The 21,135-nt window shown below is 38.3% G+C and overlaps 1 protein-coding gene across 1 annotated transcript in view; it reads right to left on the reverse strand.

Annotated features, from left to right (window-relative positions):
• Nucleotides 1–21,135, reverse strand: part of grapa (GRB2 related adaptor protein a) — a 34,922-nt gene that overhangs the window by 4,818 nt on the left and 8,969 nt on the right. Inside the window, exon 4 of the mRNA XM_062439388.1 lies at nt 10,121–10,289. Coding sequence (XP_062295372.1) covers nt 10,121–10,289 — 169 coding nt within the window. The remainder of the gene's footprint in view (nt 1–10,120; nt 10,290–21,135) is intronic.

The raw sequence follows: 21,135 nt of genomic DNA on the forward strand, positions 1-21,135 counted from the left end.
TTTTAAATAAGATTACATCATTCCTGATATACAAATAATAACAGGTTCTTTCAGCATGGATTAAAATAAGAAGAATTCCAGTCATTCCTTTCTTATCATTCTTTATTTCTATTGAAGGATTGCATTGTTTTGTAAAATTCCCCATTGAATTAATTCAAAGTTAATGTTGGTCAATATGCTTGTTTTTCTTAGCTCCTGAAAAGATGTCATTTCTTTCAGCAGCCACAAAGCAGCTCCATTGCATTTTCAAAACCAGCCAAATAAGCTGACTTTGTAAACAATGTATTGTCATCCTTGTTAATCAAGTAAAAACACATTTTGTTCATCTTTTTTAATTTAACATTTATCGCCCCAGTCTGACTATTTGTATTCATCTAATAGTGGATATCTGATCAAGATGACAACAGCAAGGATACAGAATAAGAATAACGACATCAAAGTACATATTACCAGTGATAACCACTTATCATCTCTTCTGATGAATCAGTGTGATAAACACCATTGCTGCTGAGTCTATGGGGTTGGGGAACAGCTCTGAACAAGCTGCTGACTGTGAACACTGCTCTGTGGACAAGATTGACATGAGCAGGTGACAGCTAGGTTATGTATGGCAACGCTAGCAGATGATGGATTTCATTGCCTGCTTTGGGTGTGATTCAATTCAGACTCCTTTAGAGTAGGGAGGGACATTTTTTCTTTGGATTGTGTCACTTCAGGGACAGTTGATATGATAATACGTTAAAGTCTGATGCACAGAATTACATACTGTGTCTAGCTCTGCATTGCTGAGTAGAGTTTGAATATGTAAATTACTGACACACTGACAAGACAGTGACAGACAGACAGAGTGAGGTAGGTAAACAGGTAAGTTACAGCGGTGTCACATTTACATTTGATACCTTTAAAGTTACAGTTAGCATTTGGACATGTCTACTCCCACAGCCGACATAAATTAGCAGAAAGTATGAAATATGACTGCCCCCACTATATCCACCATGCTCAAGTATGAGTCATAGGATGTAGCCTTCTTAAAGCTTTATTTTCAGCGTGGTCATAACTGAACATATGTGGATTTCGTTCAAATAGGGTAAATCTACAATTAGGTTGCATTTTGTGGTTTAAGTGGATACATAGGGTGTGCATTGTTACAAAGATCTCACCACATGCAACATTTCAAAACATGAAAATCAAGCCGCTCAGCTCTTCCCCTCATAAGATTGGTTCCTTATTTGTCTACATGTGGTTTTTATCAGGCAGAAGCAGAGCAGCTTCACACAGAATAAATGACACATAAATCATTTGTTGAGGTCATGGTAGAGAAAAATAGCACAAGACACTGAGAGAGAAAGGCAGACAGAGACAGAGAGGCGCTATAAGTCCAGGATGATGTGTTTGTGTGAGAGTGAGATAAGAGAGCATCATTACACACGAAAAAGAACAGAAGCTGTTAAACTCAAATTATGTTTGACAGCGTTTCGTGGCAAGGTGAACTACTTTTGATTCAATCTGTAGATGCTGCGCTTTCTATGTCTCACTGTGTTTTTTCTTCAAGTTCACAAATGTAGTTTTTTCTCGTCTCCTGATAGCCGGCCTCCTCAGATCTCTGTTGACTCGCCAAGTAAAAGCAGTTTAAGAGTAGCAGAGTAAAAGAGGCTATTTTAAGGAGGGCGTCTTGAACTTAACCTCTTTGCTGTCAGCTGCACTCCTACAGAGAAAAGTGGATGTGATACGAACTTGGAGGGAGCTAAGAGACTGAATGGAATACGAAAATTTTATTTTTTTGTAAGTGTGTATGTGTGTGTAGGTATATGTGCCCATGCTAGTCTTTATTGCTTTGGACAGTTCTGTCCTGGACCAAGGCCCGATATAACGGCAGCCAGGCAGAGACGTGCACACACACACACAAACAAGTACACAATAACCAGACAGGATTAGGATCAATAGACACAATCTATCAATCTAACAAATCTACCAAATCCTGACAGTCTTATCCTTTATTGTATGGTTTATCTAGTCTAGACTTCTTGCTAGTGTGTGTGTGTGTGTGTGTGTGTGTGTGTGTGTGTGTGTGTGTGTGTGTGTGTGTGTGTGTGTGTGTGTTTGCGTGTGTGTGTGTGTGTGTGTGTGTGTGTGTGTGTAGGTCTGATTGTTGTGTGGGTGACAGTGCGGGAAGAAAAAACTTTCATTTTCTCGTGCCAGCTTGTGAGGAACAACGGTTTGCGAGAAGAAATATGCTTGAAATATCAGCTGAGCTTGGCTGCCCTGTGATCAACGTCCCCTCGAGGCACCCGCTCCAACCCAAAGTGAGCGCTGACAGGGGAACAAATTACTCCGTAACATCAATGGACTACAGCATTGTACTGCGCCAATACAGATTTGTCTCTTCGTATGCACAGACAAAACCACACACACACACACACACACACACACACACACTGGGTATTTAAAGCAAGAAAAAATAGCCTTTGACACTGCATTTCCTCTTGACAAAGTGTCAAAAAGAGGTAGAAGTGTTACGTGAAAAAGCTTTTTGTTTGAGAAGACATGAGGATGTTAGAGAGATGTTGAGGAGAAGAGATGAAAAAAGAAAAAAAAAGACTAGGAATTATTTCTGATCCTGCCTTGGTGAGATAAGAAGCGATCTAGGGCTTCATAATGAGCTGATGTGGTATTAGTTGGAAAGAAGAGGGACAACAACCCAACAGTCACACCAAACTCGGTTTACATCTGTGAAACTGACCCATATTGTCACAAACAAAAAGAATCTGTGATAGTGGGGTGGTGTCAGAGACACTGAAGAAGAGAGAGATGAATTAGAAGATAGTAAAACAGCGGGTAATAAGCTTAAGGAAATGTTTCCATGAAACATTTACACTACATGGTCTGAAGTTAACACGATTTCTCCATAACCCTTTTTCAGGCATTCATTTGATAATCTGAAGGTCTAAAGGGAGCGATGTAAGAACTAGTTTTTCCTTGTGTTTTCGTGCTTTTAGAGTTTATTTTTGTGAAAGGAGAAGATGCAATTGTGTGTTGGTAGCTGAAGAAGAGGATATGCTATTAATATTTTAGATACACGTAGTGCATATGCAACAAGGTTACAAAGAAAGAGGAAGGAAGCCGTTGCATTGACAGCAGAGAAGTTAGGTATAATGTACAAGGCGAGAGATTGTTTATTGCAACTTGCCGTGAAGTTGTCTTGTTGTCTGGTCGGCTCACTGCAAAGGAAGAACACATTTCACATTTTCAGTGAATGTCCAGTTTCTAGCTGTTTTTATTGGGGGTTTTTTGTTTGTTTTTACAAAAGCGGTGTAGCTCTTGTATCCCAGCAAATCAGCTCATCTCAACCCAGAGATGCTTCAGGATTATTTCTTTGATCAGATTTAAAATTGTAATGTAATGTTAAGTATGCCTTTACTGTAAATATGGCTGCTTTTACACAATCTCAAGACTTAAATCACTACATATGATGATCTTTATGAAATGCACAATTTTTTTTAAATAGATAAAACAATAATGATGTTTACATTCCCCCTAAAATCAAAAGGCTAAGAAACTGACATTATAATTTCTGTAAATGGAGTGAAGAGCTTGTTTTAAGGTTGTGGGGAAACGTATAGAGACATGCGATGGGAGTGGGAGCTTTGTTGATGCCCAAGGCCACAGATATAAACTCAGACTGACCGTGATTTTATATACAATTATGGGGTAAGCTAGTAGGGACTCGAGCTGTTTTTAATGTGTTGACTGCAATATGCCAGAAACATTTTAGAAGAAAAGGTAGGATGGATTTTATATGATCTCCTTTTTCTACTTAGGAGACTAGCATACGAAAAATAAAAATAAAACACACGCTTTGATTTAGGGTTGACTGTAGGAATAAAATTAAAAGCTATTTCCTGAAAAGGTTCAATTTTAAAAATAACTCTCAGATGACAGAAACAAGATTGGTCTAGCTGTTTTTAAGTGTTTATATGTCTACATTTATAGCACACGGTGTAGATCCAGAGCTACTGTACAAATCAATATGTTGTGGATTAATAAAGTATAACCTCCTTTTACACGAGTGGGTGTTCAGTGTTGGCAGACATTGAGTTGGCACTTGCAAAATGCTTGAGATGCTTGCTTGTTGCTAAATCATTCTCTATCTATAGACTATAGATATACAATGCACTAATTAATTAATATAATTACAAATAGTTTGGTAAACAAAGTCATAAAGGTATGACTAAGCTACAGCAATCTAATGTGGAATGTCAGATATTTCTCTACGGCTACACAGACATGTAGGTAAACACAGCACCTTCAGCACGCCACCCTCACGGGCATGTTGTAGTGCAGCTGCATAATATCGCCAAGCCATGACAGAGCATCAGGGCCAACAGTACGCCAGTGTGCTAATAGTGGAGTGATACAAGGACACTGACTAACAAGGTAAACAGAGAAAGCTGCTGTGTTGTGAAATGCAACAAAACTTTGGTGAAGTAAGTCTCTTTACCTCACTGAGATTATCTGGCATGCGCTCTAACCACTCGACCACCAGGGCACTACCAAATGATGCACTTGTGTCTGAACCACTGGGGGTTTGGACCAATCGCCTTTGCGAATTCAGCTGCTTTGCAAGGTAAGATGGTGATAGACAGTGATGGTTCATCCAAGTGCCTGTCCGTTTCCAACTGTTTCCAAGAACAACTTCTCAGATGGTTCTGTCTTACAAACTATCTGCTGCGACAGCTTAAAGGTACATATACATTGCCATCTTTCCTGCTTCCTCTGTATCATTCATAATTACCAAGTCATTTAGGGGGAACATGTCATGACGTACAGTATTATTCTAAAGGGATCCCAATGATGGGTATGACATTTTTAGGATTGTATAGTGATGAATGTAACTAGGCCCACATAGCATGCAGCCCTCATTAGATCTTAGCATTAATACAGAGCAGCAATGTGACCTATGACCACATATTTCATAGAAAAGCTAATGACCATGAGCATGTTCCTGATGTGATGGCATTAATGCTGACCTTGGACAAATAACATGATATATAGACTGAGTGATGTGGTAAATGCTATGGACTAATTACAATGGAGTATATATCATAGGAAATAAAATAATATTAAATAGGAAGAAGCTTGCAAATTAGATTAATTTGTGTAATTGCATTTTATAACTTGTTTAGAGTTAGTTAGTTTATAGTTAACATGTTTTCTAAATTTAACTGAAAAAAACATTAATAGAGTCGTTGTTACAAGCAAAGTTTGTGTCTGTTTTCATTTCACAGCACTTCATAACTGTTGAGTGAATTGCACAGCAGTATAACAATTTAAAGCCTTCTGTTGAGTGTTGATAATAGAACAGAAGCAGCCTTAAGATAAATGCTTAGAGGCTTGTGAATGGATGCTGGAGAAGCTGGGACTATATCTGCAGAAGAAATTAAGTGAAGACTGCTCTCTCTACTCTAAAGAGGGAAGACGGCCATTTAATATTTCTATCTAAAAATAACTGTTTATAACTGCTAATACTTTTCCATTTATCAAGAATGCAGAGCAAATTGACTAACTGGGAGCGTCATTGCAGTAAAATTAATACATGGAGTATGAAATAGCAATGAAATTAACAAGCATAAGCATTCTGTCACAGTCCTAAATCTGTATTTATACCTGAAATAATGCCTATCAAAGAGTCAGAGGATGCAGCATCTCAGAGGAAGCAGATCAATGGCCAGTTTTACTGTAATCATGGGTTTGTCAGAGGTCATGGCAGACCAGCAGAGCCAGTGAAACAGTGACGAAGATTATTAAGATTGTGACTGAATCATATTTTTGAACAAGCTGTTTGAGCAGATGGAGAGGCCAACTTGCAGGCAGAGATCATGACAGCAGCACAGTTGAGAACGGAGGGAAACTGATGGTGTCGACGTTCTTACACAAACTATTAATGCTATAAAATAAAAATAAAAATGCTCAGAAGGACCTGCTGATTTTTTCCCTGTTAGTTGTTCACATTAGAGAGAATTTAGTTTGAGCAGTATTTAGGTCATACAGTGTTTTTCATTCCCCCATGGGACAGTGGTCATTATCTTCCGATTAACAGCCATCATAACGGCCTCGGGCTAAATTCTTACCTCGCACCTGTTCTTCTGCATTTCAGATGACGACTGTAAGTATTATCCCAGGTGATTTAGAACATGTATGGAACTGTCTAAGTGAGAGGGAGGGAGTTATGAAACAAGAACAACATTTATGAGAAGCTGCTTCCATTTGAGTTAGAAAAATCAATTTTAGAAATCAAAAAAGTGAATGAAAAGCCCAAAGCCTGCTGGCTTTAGCACCACACTCTACTCCATTACACTTACACAAGAGCAATATTAAGATGAAAGGGGTAAAAAGAGCTCCTTCCATCTGAAGGATCAAATATATTGAAGTAAAGCCTGCACATCATGAAGATCAATAAATGTGGATCATCTTCAAAAGAGCATATGATTAAGAAAGGCTTACATACTCATTTCAGCCAGTCAGACTTTCCTCAAGTGCTGGATAATGTGGGCATGGGCCTATTTAATTATATTGATATTGCTTTTTTATTCTTTTTGAAATTAGAAACTTTTATTAATCAGTGTGTCCATTCATTTATTTCACATGTTCTCTTAAATGCACAAAAGCAGGCCAGATTTAGTTTATTAAATACTAAATTATTATTCTTTCATTTTTGTACAGGCATTTAAGCCTGCAGCCCCTTTGTTCCATTCTTTTGGCTAGAAGCAGAATACAAATCCAATGTGCTGCCTCCCCTGAAATACCAATACCTGCTTGAATTGTTTTTTTTTTTAAAAAGAAGACCTTTTGTATATTGTCACAAACATGTGTTTTTATGTGTTATTTCCTCTGACTCACTGACCACCAACCTCCCCACTTCCTATTTGGTCATTTCCAAAATACCACAGAGCAGCAAGGGGTGGCCGCAAGCCAGCACTCTCCCCTACTTTGTCTTTCCTGCATGCAGTGCAGTGAGGTGGTAGTTAAGTACAAGCTTCGATTTTCTAGCTAAAAAGCCAGAGGAGTCAAAGTACTGGTCATAATCAGAGCCATTCTGCAGTGTTGTGTACTAAAAGAGGTGGTAGCTAAGTGGACAATAGAAATGGAAGTTGTTTTCATCTTTTTTTTAGTTGATTTGGACTGATGCCCTCTGAATGAGAGTTTTAAAAGCTTTGTTTATCCATGGACCATTAAAATGGACAAATGGATCTGAGCTGTGCCACATCTCCGAAGCAAAATCAGCAACATTTTTCAGCTATTCAACTTTCATTTATTAAAATACAGCATTGTTTTTTTCCCCCATCATTTCCTATATGTAAAATGGGCAAAGCTTAATTTGTGTTCATATGAATTAAGTTTAAATGTTGACATGTAATCTAAACCAATATGAAACAGATTCAATTGGAGGAGAGCTGAAGAACTGGTAGCCAAGTGATAGTCTGACCTCAGATGCCGGGTGAGTTTGTGACATTCCATAATTAATTCCATTAATCTTGTTTAGTAATGTAAGAGAGCAATGGGCTAGTCGCCACAAGTGATGAAATGCATCTCTAATGAGTAATGTGACCTTAATGTAACTTGCCATATCCTGTTAGTCCTTGACTTGAGCACACTAGGAAGAACAAAATGAAATGAAGATACATCTAAGTGCATGTCAATTACTTATGAGGAATTCCATTTGGAATACGTATTGCCGTCATTACTGGGCAAACTTTAAAAATTCAGAGGGCATGAAAATGTTGATACAGCTGTCATGTGGGAATGTGCATGAGTTAATGTCTCTGTAATGAAGCCCAAAGTTAATTAAGCAGTAGACCGCTCAACTTTATATGACTCCTTTGCCAAGTAAAATAACAGAATTGCTATCTACAAGCAGCTTGTGAAAGTGTCATGTGTGCTAACAAGACTACAGCTATGCTAGTAGCTCTGTGAGGTTGCATATTTCAGTATAGTGATGCTTTGAGCTTAATGCTACGATCTGCATGCACAGGCTCACAATGATAATGCAAACAGCTTAGGTTGATGGGAATGTCACCAGTTTTGCAGGTATTTAGTCATAAACCAAAGTATTTGACAAACACATGTCAATCCATGTTGCCACCTGAGCCATGCAGCTAGCTTGGCTAAAAATAAAACAAACTGTCTCCAAAACTCGACTGAATTGGCCTTTGTGAAATGAACTGCACTAAAAGATAAAACGATAACCAGGATGCTGTGTGTAAAAAAAAAGTTTCTGGATATTACCACGGAAAAAGAAATAAGACCGACCCAGCTGAAAATGATGGATTCCAACATACGCAAATCCCAAGTCTCATGTTTGATTTCTAAAAACTACGAGTGAGCCTTAGTATCTTAATGAGTGTCTGTCTTGTCTCAGGTGGCAAGCTTCAATAGTAAACATGATGTGATAGGTATTAGCACGTGGTTGGTGTAACAGTGATACGAACATGCAGTCATGTCAGGATTGCTGTGGATCAAACCCCTACTAAGCGAGCGGATTGGCCTGAGGGTTAGGCCTTCCTGCCACTCCCAAGAATACTTAGCGTGCAATGTGATCCTCTCAAATAAAGACTTAACAACAGCAGCATCTCTCATGGTGACACCAGTTCTCTCTCACTAAACCTGACTGAGAGTATTGTCAATACGCTGAAATCTAGGATACGCCTTATGGGTAACAGATGAGTAATTATCCTAGCATTATTGTGTACTTCTAGCCGTTTTAGGTGGTAACAATCTACATCCCATTTGAGTAATATAGTAAAGTATGTTCACTATTAACCTGTCGCATGGAATAGTGTATAAACTGTGTAGGTGAGAGTAAAAACCTGAACCAGACTCATTAGGTGTGAACATTAGAGGGAAACTGGACCAAACACAAGAAACCAAAGAAATGTTCTGTCCAAACTTGATGTGAGGGGACTCAGTCATGACTGATGTTAATAATTGCCTTTAAATCAGTTTTCTTGCGTGCTGACTCCCTCTGGCTCGGTGCCTGAGATGACTGATTTGGTTCTGCTCCAAACCGGAGGCTGTCCTGTGATCTTTCATTACAAGCTGCACCTCTCCTGCAAAACCTGCTGCCACACTTACAGCTCCAGAAATTACACCAACATATGGAATGTTCCCATAACTGTCAGTCCCATTAAAAAAATCACTGGTTATACCTTGATGCCACAGCAAAATGAAATATGAACACCTGGGTAGCTTGTTATGTTTGTTCAAACAAATACTGATGTGACTGGAAAGTGCAGTTTTGTCAAGTCTCATCAGCTACATCACTTAGTCTCTGGAGGCTTAGCTGTGCAGAGGGAGACAGATGACAGCAACAACAGATGTGTTTTAATTGGTTTAGAGAGGATATTGAAAATGACATTGCAAAATAAACAGTGCTACATAATGAATATGGATTCAGGAGATCACTTTGAAAGTGAGACAAAAAGACACTTTTAAGATGAGATGGAAACATAGCAGCACTTCATGCCCATCTTTAGTATGAACAAGAAGTAGGAAATAACAGCCAAAAAAACCATAAAAACATTTAACTAAATTTCAAAGAGCAAATATTTCCTCAAACTAAAAGACTACAGTATATGTTAAGGGGGAACTGTCTAAGAGGAATTTGGTACAGATGAGGTCAAGAAAATATCAGGGTACCTTTTTTTATCAGTCTGTTTTTTAAAGATAGGAAATTTATTTTTAAGAAACCGTTTTAGTTTGTTGCTGTTATATTATTATTACATTATTATTCTTTGATTTTAACATCAGCCTTCCAATTGTCTGTGAAAAATGTGTAAAATGATAATCACACATACAATGTGTCCTCTCCAGTGTTTGCAATAGTTGCAAATAGCATACATACAAAATGAGGCAGTCAGGTTTTTATTTAATCACTTGGTGACATGACATTTAATTATTAGTTGTTAATGTGATAACTAAAAAATGTTTGTTTTTTTACAATTTGTTATTTGCTATGGTAAAAAAATGTTCAAAAAGTGTTAGGTGTGGGTGGTAATAAAGTGTTAAAATCATTTAAATTGCAAAAAACAACACATATAAATAGAGTCACATGTTCACTGCTCACCCTGGCAAAGTGCTCGGGGTCCCTCAGAAAGACAGTCCTCTCCTTAGCAATGCTGTTGCTATGGTAGAACTCCACCAGCTCATTCAGCGAGGAGAAGAGTTCATCCCACACGTAGTACTGAGCACACCGATCCTGCAGCACCTTGAAGTGCTGAACATGGTCCCCATAACTGCAAAACAAACAGATAGAATTTGGTAATAGAAAATGGATCCTCAAAACTGTGTCAGTTCAGCATCCAATCATCATTATCTCTAAACTAAGACATTAACACTTTTATTATCTGGTACTGTTCATATAAATTGAAAAGCAACTGCATGGGGCATTTTCTCTCAAAATCAATTTAGAAAAGTATGGGCATATAATTTAAGAGAAACATTCTAGTATAGTCATCATGTTTTCCAAATAATAGATACAGTGATGTCTTTGCCTAATTAGATGTAAGGATATGGCTCGATTTCGCAACCGTGGAGGCCCACTAACAGACATTATCTGGTATTCCCTGAGTCCTGTCTCAGCATCTTCACTAACTGTATTTTGCATACATTTGGTAAAGCTTTGGGTTGATACCAGCAGTCTTGGCCTTTAGTCCTCTCAGCCTCTCCATTAACTCCACAGCTGTCAGCTGTTGAACCTGGCATAAACTCACTGCTGTCCTTTTCACCCGTCTCCTCAAAAAGCCCTGCAGTAAACATTATTTCTTTCTTTTTTTAATTTTAAATTTTGTATCTATTTTTATTTTTGTTTAACGTTTTAAACTAGCAGTTTACAGTTAGTCTTGAGTGCAACCTGGCCAGGACAGGTGCTAAGACAACACTAATATAGTACAATAGCTCATAAGAGAAATCCACATTACCACACAATCTTTCATTACTGGAGAACAGAGGCAATTACTAATGTCTTTTTTTGGTGTGTGTGAGTCATTTCATTTTTTTTGAATGAAAAAGAACAGGCAATGACATTTAAGTGGGCTGCTGTGTGTGGGTCTGGGGGATTCTAGGAAAAGCAGATATTTTTTCACATTGTGTAATGTATCAAAAAATAGCTATGTCACAGGTTGTTTATTTAATAACATTTCACATCATATTTTGATGAATACTCTTGATGGAAGAATAATAATAAAATAATTCAACGTAGCTAAAAAAAAACATCCTCAAAAAAATCAAATGGCACAAATGAAAATAGCCGCAGTGTTGGAATACATGCCTTGTTGTTGTGATTAGAAAGGGTTTGGCCAGTTTTCATTGGCAATCATACCTGCTCCCCTATCCTGCTCTGTGGTGGTTGCTTAGTAACTTGCCAGCTTATCTTTAGAAATCTGGACATCTCACCATGATCGTCCTGTTATATAACCGCATCTAATATGCAGCGGAAGTCAATACAACACCCCCATATTTCTAAACACACCACAGAGTAGGTGTGTGTTAGGCTTATGTTAATGATTGTAAAAATCTAATTTTCCACATTTGGAAAACATAATAATGCAGTGGAAAAAAGGTCCTTTTTTATGTCATCGGTTTCTATTAAAATGTAGCAGATTTGTCCTATAAATGATAGCATTCATCCTTGCCCAAGCACAATATGGCATCTGTGGTTTAACCTCTCCAAACTCCTCCTCTATCTTGTCTGATTGGCACCACTCCGAGCTCAGAGAGAGTAAATGAGTGCCAGACTGTTTCACCCAGAATTCCTTTTTCTATCCTAGCGCTGAACTCTATGAACAAGCAGGACTGACTCCCTGATGACTAGATGGCATTCAGCTACACCTCCACCCTGCCCTCCTTTCTCTGCCTTCTCTGTTTCACCCTCTGTGCCATCCTTTCTCTCGTTCCAGTCTCCCAGAAATGATGAAACTGTAGTGGAGTACTAAAAAAAAAAAAATCAGACCGTTTTAAATGTAAAGTTTTTTCTCTTATATTTGGATTGACACAGTACCGGCATTTGTAGTCTTTGAGTGATAACGCATTCTGTCAGTGTTTCTCTCCTCTGCTTTTCCTGTGGGTCTGCTGCTCTCTTCTATTATCTGACTTCTGTCTAACTTTTGCCTCCTTATCACAATTCCTTGTTATGTGCTCTACCAGATCTCCATAGGCTCTCTTGATTCAGCCGTGTCCCCCAACTAACTTATACACAACACAAAGATGTGATCATCTCTGGAAACTATCAGCCCCACCAGTCCCCTACTTGTCTGGTGCCCTCTGCTGCACCCTACTGGTGGGGCTTTGTTACTGCTGCCATTTGTGTGCCAGTGCAGCTGTTTGACAACATGAGAAAAAGCATTGTTACCTTGGCCCCTTTGCCCTCACCAAACGAATGACAAAGAGAAAATAAGCAAGGGTTTTGGAAGGTGAATATTGTGAAAAGTGAAGAGAGGAGTAGAGATTAAAGACAGGATATGCGTAGGCAAGGACTTCCCCTGCAATAACATTGCCTGGAACCCATCAAATACTTACAAGGAAGGAAAAGGGAAACAAGTCACCATTCAAAGATGAGTTGGTGTTTATGTGCCAGTTCTGGTTTTCTGACGCTGTTATGCAATGCATGCCGCATCATTTTTATAATACAAACATTTTTTCAATTATTAGAGAATTAGAGAATCAGTGAAATGAGAAATCAATCAAAGAAACAATAAAGACAAAATAGAAAATATGTGGATTACTGTGATGTATTATAAGTCAGCTAGATTTCAAGTTTATGTGCAAGTATTTGTTTTTATGGAAGCACAAATTGAATTCAACAAACAAAGACAATTGGACACCTCATATCTTAACAATGACTTACTATCTCATAATGCAAGATCTGGATCAGATCATTTCAATACAGCTATGTCATAGCTAGAAAAGATCTCACAATTATGAGAAAACTATCTCAAAATAGTTAATGACAGTAATTATGAAACCCTGATCTCATAGTCATGAGAATGATTTAAGATGGTTGTCAGTCATCACTTTTCACAGCATGGCAGCACTATCAAATTTAAATTGCTCTTGTTTCCTCCCTGGTTTGTGATGTATTAATGTCACTGAGTAATGTTGATGGTATCATAATTAGTGTGAGAACATTGTCTAGTCAACAAATTCAGACCTGCTCAAAGACACCGTTTCCTCAGGAGCAGCTAAACCTGTAAGGGATGCTTCATGGATACAGGTCATATGTTTGAAATTAATCCAAGCTGTCAAAATTTGCCACCATATCTAAATACTATATCACCATTTGGTAACAGCCATCAATATAAAGCATTCACTAAAGCATTATGAAATAAATAAATAAACATTTGCAGTGGCAATATTGCAAATACCTAATCAGGCCACAGAATCTGATTGGTGACAGAATGCTGTGTAACACTTTTTTATCTCATAATAATGAGACAATTAGTCATAACTATGAGATAAAGTCACAAGTTTTGTTTTTCTTTGGTGAATGTTGTTTGTTTCCATAGTGTAGTGTGTTGTGTTTAAATGGCACAAGAATCAAATATTTTACAGACAAGCCAAGCTAATGCCACTTCAAATATGAAGGCAAGACATTTCACATCTGCACAGGATATACAGTTGTTTTGGAGTGGAAGCTGAAGGTATTATTGCTCTAACTATGCAAGAAAAACAATAACATTTTCTAAAGACCATCATACAATACAATACAATTTCGCCTTAAATGTTTTTATACGTATATCTATGGGAGAATTTTATTACAGATAGTAATAGTAAAGTAAAGTGTAGTTCCCTATCTGATATCCACAGCTTAAAAAAATTGACAAAAATTGTTCTGAAATGTTTCATCTAGAATTTTCCTACACATTACATCAGCAGAGACGCCTCCAGCTGACCAGAATTCTGTTAAATATTTATGGAGCAACGCTTCAACCACAACATCACATCTTTACACTCAATTTGCCCTGGAGCAATGAGGTACCTTTAAGGAAAGATTTATTCATCTTATATTGTGCTTAACTTTCATGAATCATAACATATTGGGCATGGAATATATTTGAAGATGCTCCAGAAATGCTTCTCGCCATATTGTAACGTATATTGTAAAATGACAAGGAATGCTGAAAAGATAAAAGTAAAAAGCTTTACATAAAGGCTTATATGGATTTTTTTTTTTTTTAGTTAATTGACGTCACAACACAATCCAATCTCAAGATACCGAAATTTGGCACCAACTAATTTAACGTGGCAGCAAGACATGATTAGTTGTCCCTAGCAGTTGTTTAGCAGTTGTTAAAATCTAAACTAAAAGATAATACCTTAGCAACCAAAGGCTACTATGTCAGCTGCATCACACTGAACTATAACATGTAAATTCATATCAGCCTCTACATCATGTGTCATCTCCTGTAAGGATTTTTATGAACTATGTTTGACATTTGCTAGCAGTCATTATGATCTCTGACCAGAGGTTAGCCATCACATTATGGAGAATGCAAATACAAAAAATAGTTGGTTTACAGAGGAAGGAAAGGGAGGAGGCGAGAAAGCAGATGGGTGATGTCAAATTGACGGTTTTATTAATTATTACCCAGAGACATTAGAGAACTAGTGTGCGTAACACAGACAGCATCTGTCTCAGTTTGATCTCTCTCTCTCACTCTCTGAGACACACACACACACACACACACACACACACACACACACACACACACACACAAAACACACTCTCCAAGTGCCCTCTCATCTCCCTGATCCAGTGTAATTAAGGCCCACAGCGATAGAGAGATTATGTTCTTTTTCCTAGTAAAAGGAAACGAGAGAGAGAGATTAAGAGAAAATGCGAGTGAGAAACGGAGAGATTGAAAGGGAGAAAATGAAATAGATGTAAAGCTATAACACAGTGTGATATATTGTAGATGAGAATATGAGTTATTTTTAAAACTTTTGCTCTGCGCCAGCACAATTCAAGATGCATGAAGGTCATCCGTCCGTCTTTCTCTCGACTTCCTCCATCAATCCGTTCTCACTTCCCTGTTCTTTCTGTCTCTCATTCTGCCAACCCCCCTTCTCTAATCCCCCGTTCAGTTTCTAAACCACTGCAGATGTCTGGAGTACTTCGCACAGCCACACTGACACCTCCAGCTGTCAATTTAACTGTGACTTGGAGTGTATTTATGTGTGTGTGACTGCCCGTGCATGAGTCTTATCTCATGTGTTACAGAGCTCATAGTAGTGAGTGTGTGTTTGTGGATGTATGTCACCCTGTCCCTGCATTTCAGCCAAGCATGCAAGTGAGTGAGTGAATGAGTTAGAGGTGTAGTTCCTCCTGGAGCATTAATAAAGGGTCTCCATCACCTGTTTTGATAGATGGAGAGGGAGGGAGGAAGTGTGTGTGTGCTTTAAGGTTGCAGGGAGGGAGAGGTGATGAAGGAACGAGGGGAAAAAAGAATGAAAAAAGATGTTTGATGGAAGCAATTTAGTCGAAAGAGTGTTGACGGTTCAATAAGGAGCCTTTCAGACAGAAATGATGTGAGCTGGAAAGAGCCAGAGAGTTTCTTTTCAAGTCAGCCATCACAGTAATGAAAACAACAACCTATCTAAACAAGCCCTGATTATACTCCGGGAAGCATAAAGTTGTTTTTCACCTTTTTAAAGGACGGGTATATTATTTTTTTTATGTCATTCCGTAGCTTCACATAAGTGATCTATATGTATTAAAACCTGTAAATTAAGGTTTGGTTGAAGAATGTATGTTTTAGCGTCAAAATGCTATTTTCCCAATGCTTTCTGAAATGATGCTAAGTGATGCTGATTCTCTGTAACATGAGCCCATCTCTTCAGTTATTTCTTAACTCAGCACAGCTAACGTTGACTCAGCTAAGTTAGTGCCATAGTGTTGAAATTATTCATAACTAGTGTTGGCGATTGATGATTCATAAATACCTCCTAATTATGGGCTGGCTCTGCAAACATTTTGTTTTCTTTTTGTGCAAGTGCCAAACAGAAGATGTAAAGTGATTGTTGAAGCTTTGGCTTTGACAGAGCTGGGGTGAGTAACAAAAGCAAAGTAACAACTAATGGTTAAAAAAAGATAGATAACATCTGACAGCTGTCTTGTTCCACACTGTGCCACAGCAACACTAAAATAACATACTGTAGCTAATAAGAGAATTGAAGCAGACACTTAAAAGTAGGGCAGACATTACTTCTCTAGTAAGTAATTACTTTTATATGCAATAATTGGTAATTTAATTGCTTGTGAGAGAAGTAACTAATTATTAATTTTCAGTAACTTGCACAACACTGTTCATAAGCATAATTACATAGCAAAGCTTAGCCAAAATATTTAGAGATTTCTATACTGTTAGACATGGATATCATTTTTAAAACCCTGAAAAGCATACGCCATATTTTGCAAAGAAGCACAGGACTCTTGTTACAGCTGTCATGTGCTAATTTACTTACTGGTCGGTTCTTGTCAGCACTAGAGATATGGGGGGGCCATACAGACCCACCTGGAACCTGTGAAATGTCTGTATGGGCCTTGATAAAACCAACATGTAGGAGTAAAGCCTTTACTCCTACATGTTGGTTTACTGTAAAGGTGAATTATGAATGACTGTTAACATTTAGAAATATGTTTCTTTTAGTAAGATTCATTTTAAGTACACTATGCAGCAAACATGTAAATGTTAAACGGTATAAAACAGAATGATCCATATTATTTCACCAGCACTTCAACTGGAAGCAAGAGCGTGTATTGTTAGACAGAATCTCTCTTTGCATCACCAGTGGCCTCTACTCGATTGCACTCTTGTGAAGTCAATGAGTTTTACTACTTGCCATATGACTCATCCACTTGCCAGATGACTCTTCCTACTTGGCAGATTATACCAATGCATTCCCCCTTGAGAATATGTGAGCATCGTAACTCTGTAATCTAGTTTTGAGTTGTCTTTGTTTTATGTTTTGAAACTGGATCGACCTGAACTGATTTGGGGTTGGGGGAAAACCAAAACGGACTCTTTACCGAGTTGACTGAATCCTGAGACTGTGGGGCAAGTTACACATGCACATACACACCAGTGTTGTTTTACTTGCTTGATTTAATACACCTATTGAAAAATGAATGAAGTAATGGTCTATTTGTTCTTGTTGTGCTGGTTTTTGGTGACGCTTACAAATGAAAATGTGTGTTATTAGCTACAAATTTCCACAGGAGTGCAAGGCTGTGGTTGCATGACGACCATCAGTCATAAACAACTTGTTCTGGATGGCAGCGTGATCACAGTCACGTAATGAAATGGTTGCCAAGTATCAAACCTCTTCTACTGAGGCATACAACAGCCTTGCTCTGAAGTCCTGTCCCAAGAATCTAGTCTACTTCACTGGAGTGCTTTGCAGGTGTGCAAGTGTGCTTTAAGTTTGATCACATCTGTTGTTAGATTTATATTCAAATAATCCTTGACCTCTCTGTTAAGTTCAATTGACTATTTCACTTGGATTTTGGTTTCAGACTTCTTCTCACTTCTGTCCATTACAATGAGAATGCTGACAGGCCCCAAGCAACTGACGCAGATGGAAATCCATGCTGCCACATTAGCTACCCCAAATGGAAGAGAGGCAACAACAGTGTTATGGTCTAAAAAGACCAGACTGCCTGCTGTGAGTCATCAAATGTTTTAGAGACTGTTGTTGTTGTTGTAATTAGTGATAAATAATAATTAAATACAGTATGTCTGCATCATTATGAAAACACATCGACAACCTCTCAGGGCTGCTGTTTAAGGAAGTCCTGATAGCACGTGAGAAGTATTGAAACCTATTGGCCAGCATTCCTAATTCAGTTTTAGCACCCAGACAAAGATGACAGTGTGTCAGGTTTAGGTACTGATACTTATACCAATATTAGGGAGTACAAACATTCTGATATTGATATATTGGCTGATAATCTTATATCCATCCGTTTTCTATATGTCTTTTTCTCCAGAGGGTCGCAGGGGACTGAAGCCGCTCTCAGCTGACTGTGGGACCATCACAGATAATCTTATATATGATCCCTCAAATTTGGTTATCGAACAAATGAATAAATGTGTTATTTTATTGACTCTCAATGGGTCTTCATCTGTTAAATATGGTAAATAATGAACACACATGGTAAACAAGGGGTTAATAATAATAAAATAGCACTAGTTTCCACCTCAAGCACACATCTTCTAAGCAGACAGTTTGGTCACTCTCCATGTTTACTGTCTACATGTTTACTGTCAGTCACTGCATGCAACTGCATCAGTGCTCCAATCTGTGTCACTGCCTTTTGTCAACAGCTGTGTTGGTGTTTCCATTTGAAAAACCCTGAAATGAAAGCAGATGGAGTCATCCTTAAGGCAATGGTTCTCAAAGTGGGGTCGGGGGACACTCAGAGGTTCTTGAGGGGGTTCTAGGGATTTAAGGGGAATCATTTATTTTCATTATAATTCATAAGTAATACAATGACAGAATGTTTTGGTTATGGGTTTCATACACAAAATCAGATTGGGGTCTTTGTCAATTTAGGGGTCCTTGACCTGAAAAAGTTTGATAACCTTTGCTTTAAAGACACCATCTCTGTATGTGCATCACTGAAACTCCCTTTACTATGTATTTAAATCATTCATGATTCCTCTGTTTTCTCGTACTGACAGTGAAGCTGAAATAAAACCAGCCAGTCCGGTGGGAGATCTGAAGAGAGACAGAGGGTAAGAGCAAACAGCGACTGCAGATAAAATAGACAGGGGAAGGAAAAAACGGGTACGTAACCCTCCTCTACCCACCATGAGCTTTTCACCTCTCTTCATATTTTCCCCTCTTCTTTCTAGTTCTCTCTCTATTTATGTCTGTGTCTCTCAGTTTTGGTCAGTGAACTGTAGTGTTAAATTGTGCCTCTGGGGTAAGCTGTGGAAAGCCTAACTGGATAATTAAAAAAAGACCAGTGCATTGTTCCTTTGGGTCCATAAGTCGTAATAAAAATAGTTATTAAACGTTTTGACAAATATGTCTTCATTAGGGATATTTCTACACCCTTGTGGTTTGTTCATTTATCCCATAAAAAACAATTTGAATGCATAAAGCAATTGTAAGCCTATTTTCTCCCTGCACTAAATATTTATTCCAAAATGGTGATACACAACTCACTGACTCACTCTGTCATACAGTTCCTTGACACATTTTCTCAACAGGCATTACTGCAGCTTGTCCAACTGAACTAAGCTCACATACTTTTATCTGAGGGTTATCAAGAGTCACTTAGTGTGAAATTGCCCCCCAACTGATGTCATTCAAGGGACGCTGAATCCGTCGTCTGCTACTTAAAGCTCAGCGAAAATTATGTAGCTGTAAAATAAGCATAGCCCAAAGGGTCAGTTCCCTTTAATGGTTCCTCTTTGAAGTAATGACCCTGATAAGAGCCTAATGGTGAGTGATGACAAGGAATCAGAATGAACAGCCTGATTCAGCACTTGCTGCATGAGCCATCAGCCACTGGGAGCATGAATCAGTGATGTCTGAGGCTATGTCAAAAAATCTGCCAAATCAAAGTGGCGTCCAAACTGAAAAGACACAACAATAGACAAACATCTTAGCCTGTTTTCATGTAAGTGCAAGCTGTTTAAGCCAGCAGGTTTATGTCACCAGGCAACATTATGCCTCTTTCAAAGTGTTGTTTGTCGTTCACAATGCAAGCAGGGAGCCTGATGAGGCTTGAATCTTTCCACTTTTCAGAGGACTTTCAGTTCAGAGTGGCAATAATGTCATATCATTAAAACAATGATACACACTCACTGTAATTGTTTCAGAATTAATGGTAGGAGAGGCACCTTGATTGAACTCCCTGAACAACACGATTAGGACAATGGTGCTTGAGACCCATTGCACGCACATACACACACACAAAGCTCCTGATCAGGCTGTTAAAGCAGGGAAAATGTCTTTTGTCGTATGTGACCTTCTGTTGATAGGAGACAAAGGCCACAGGAAAACCGATTGTTAGTACTTACTTTGTGCATGTGCATGTGTAGGCTGACCACCAGGCTAACTTGTTTAAAAGCGCGACTCAGCTGGCGAAACAACCCTGAGCTCTACACATCAAGCAACAAGACATCCGAGATCAAAAAGGAAGTGACATCTGCTCTTACAGTTTGATCAAATACACTGGTATGTGTTCAAGGAGTACAGGTTATCTGGTGCCATGCTTAACAATATAACAACACTACTGTCTAACTGCAAACAAATGACTGAAGGTGGGTTGCACCTTCAGATATTATTGTAATTCTTTCATGTACACACTCTTCACTCCTTGTGTCTTATTTGCTTTTGCTGAAGTTACTAATGTCCTAGAGTGCTTTTGGCTCACAGAGACTGTGTGCAGTTGTTAAATTTATGATATTTTACATATAGCCAGATGGAGTTCTATTGATAGGGGATGTTGGTATAGTATGAAGAAGGAGGTGAGATTTTCCATTTGTTAATTTCTCTGCAAGGCAAAAAAAAACAAAAACCCTGCCAACAACAAACCATGCTGTCACTTAACAGAAATAATGTTTACATGCCTCAGCACTTTTTCTTAACTTTATATAAGTGTTTCTTTTTTCCCAAAACAGATCTACTGTATTACAACATTGTGGAAGACCCAGAGAAGACAGAATGTATCCTTTGGGTGCATCTGCTGCTGCCGAGTCAAAAAGAAGTGTGGAAACCCAGCTAAGCAAACTGGATTTCTCATCTCTCTCTCTCTCCATCTCCCTCTCTCTCTAAAAGTCTAGGTTGGAACCATATTGCTCTACTTTCCAAAAATAAGCTACTAAATAACCCATTGGGACAGCTTCATATATGGTATAGTCCCCAGACACACATTCTTTCATTACCACCTTTCAGAACTGTATTCTGAGCAAAAACAAGCCTGTGCTTGTGATACTAACTGAAGTTGATATGTTCAATAACCCAGTGAGGAAACTGTTTTTTTGGTGGTTTATTAAGTTTTTTCAGGGAGTTCTCTCATTGTATGTTTTTGCTGGAGTGCAAATGCAACACCATAACAAATAGTACAAA

Source organism: Scomber scombrus, chromosome 18, assembly GCF_963691925.1.
Source record: "Scomber scombrus chromosome 18, fScoSco1.1, whole genome shotgun sequence".
NCBI lineage: Eukaryota > Metazoa > Chordata > Actinopteri > Scombriformes > Scombridae > Scomber > Scomber scombrus.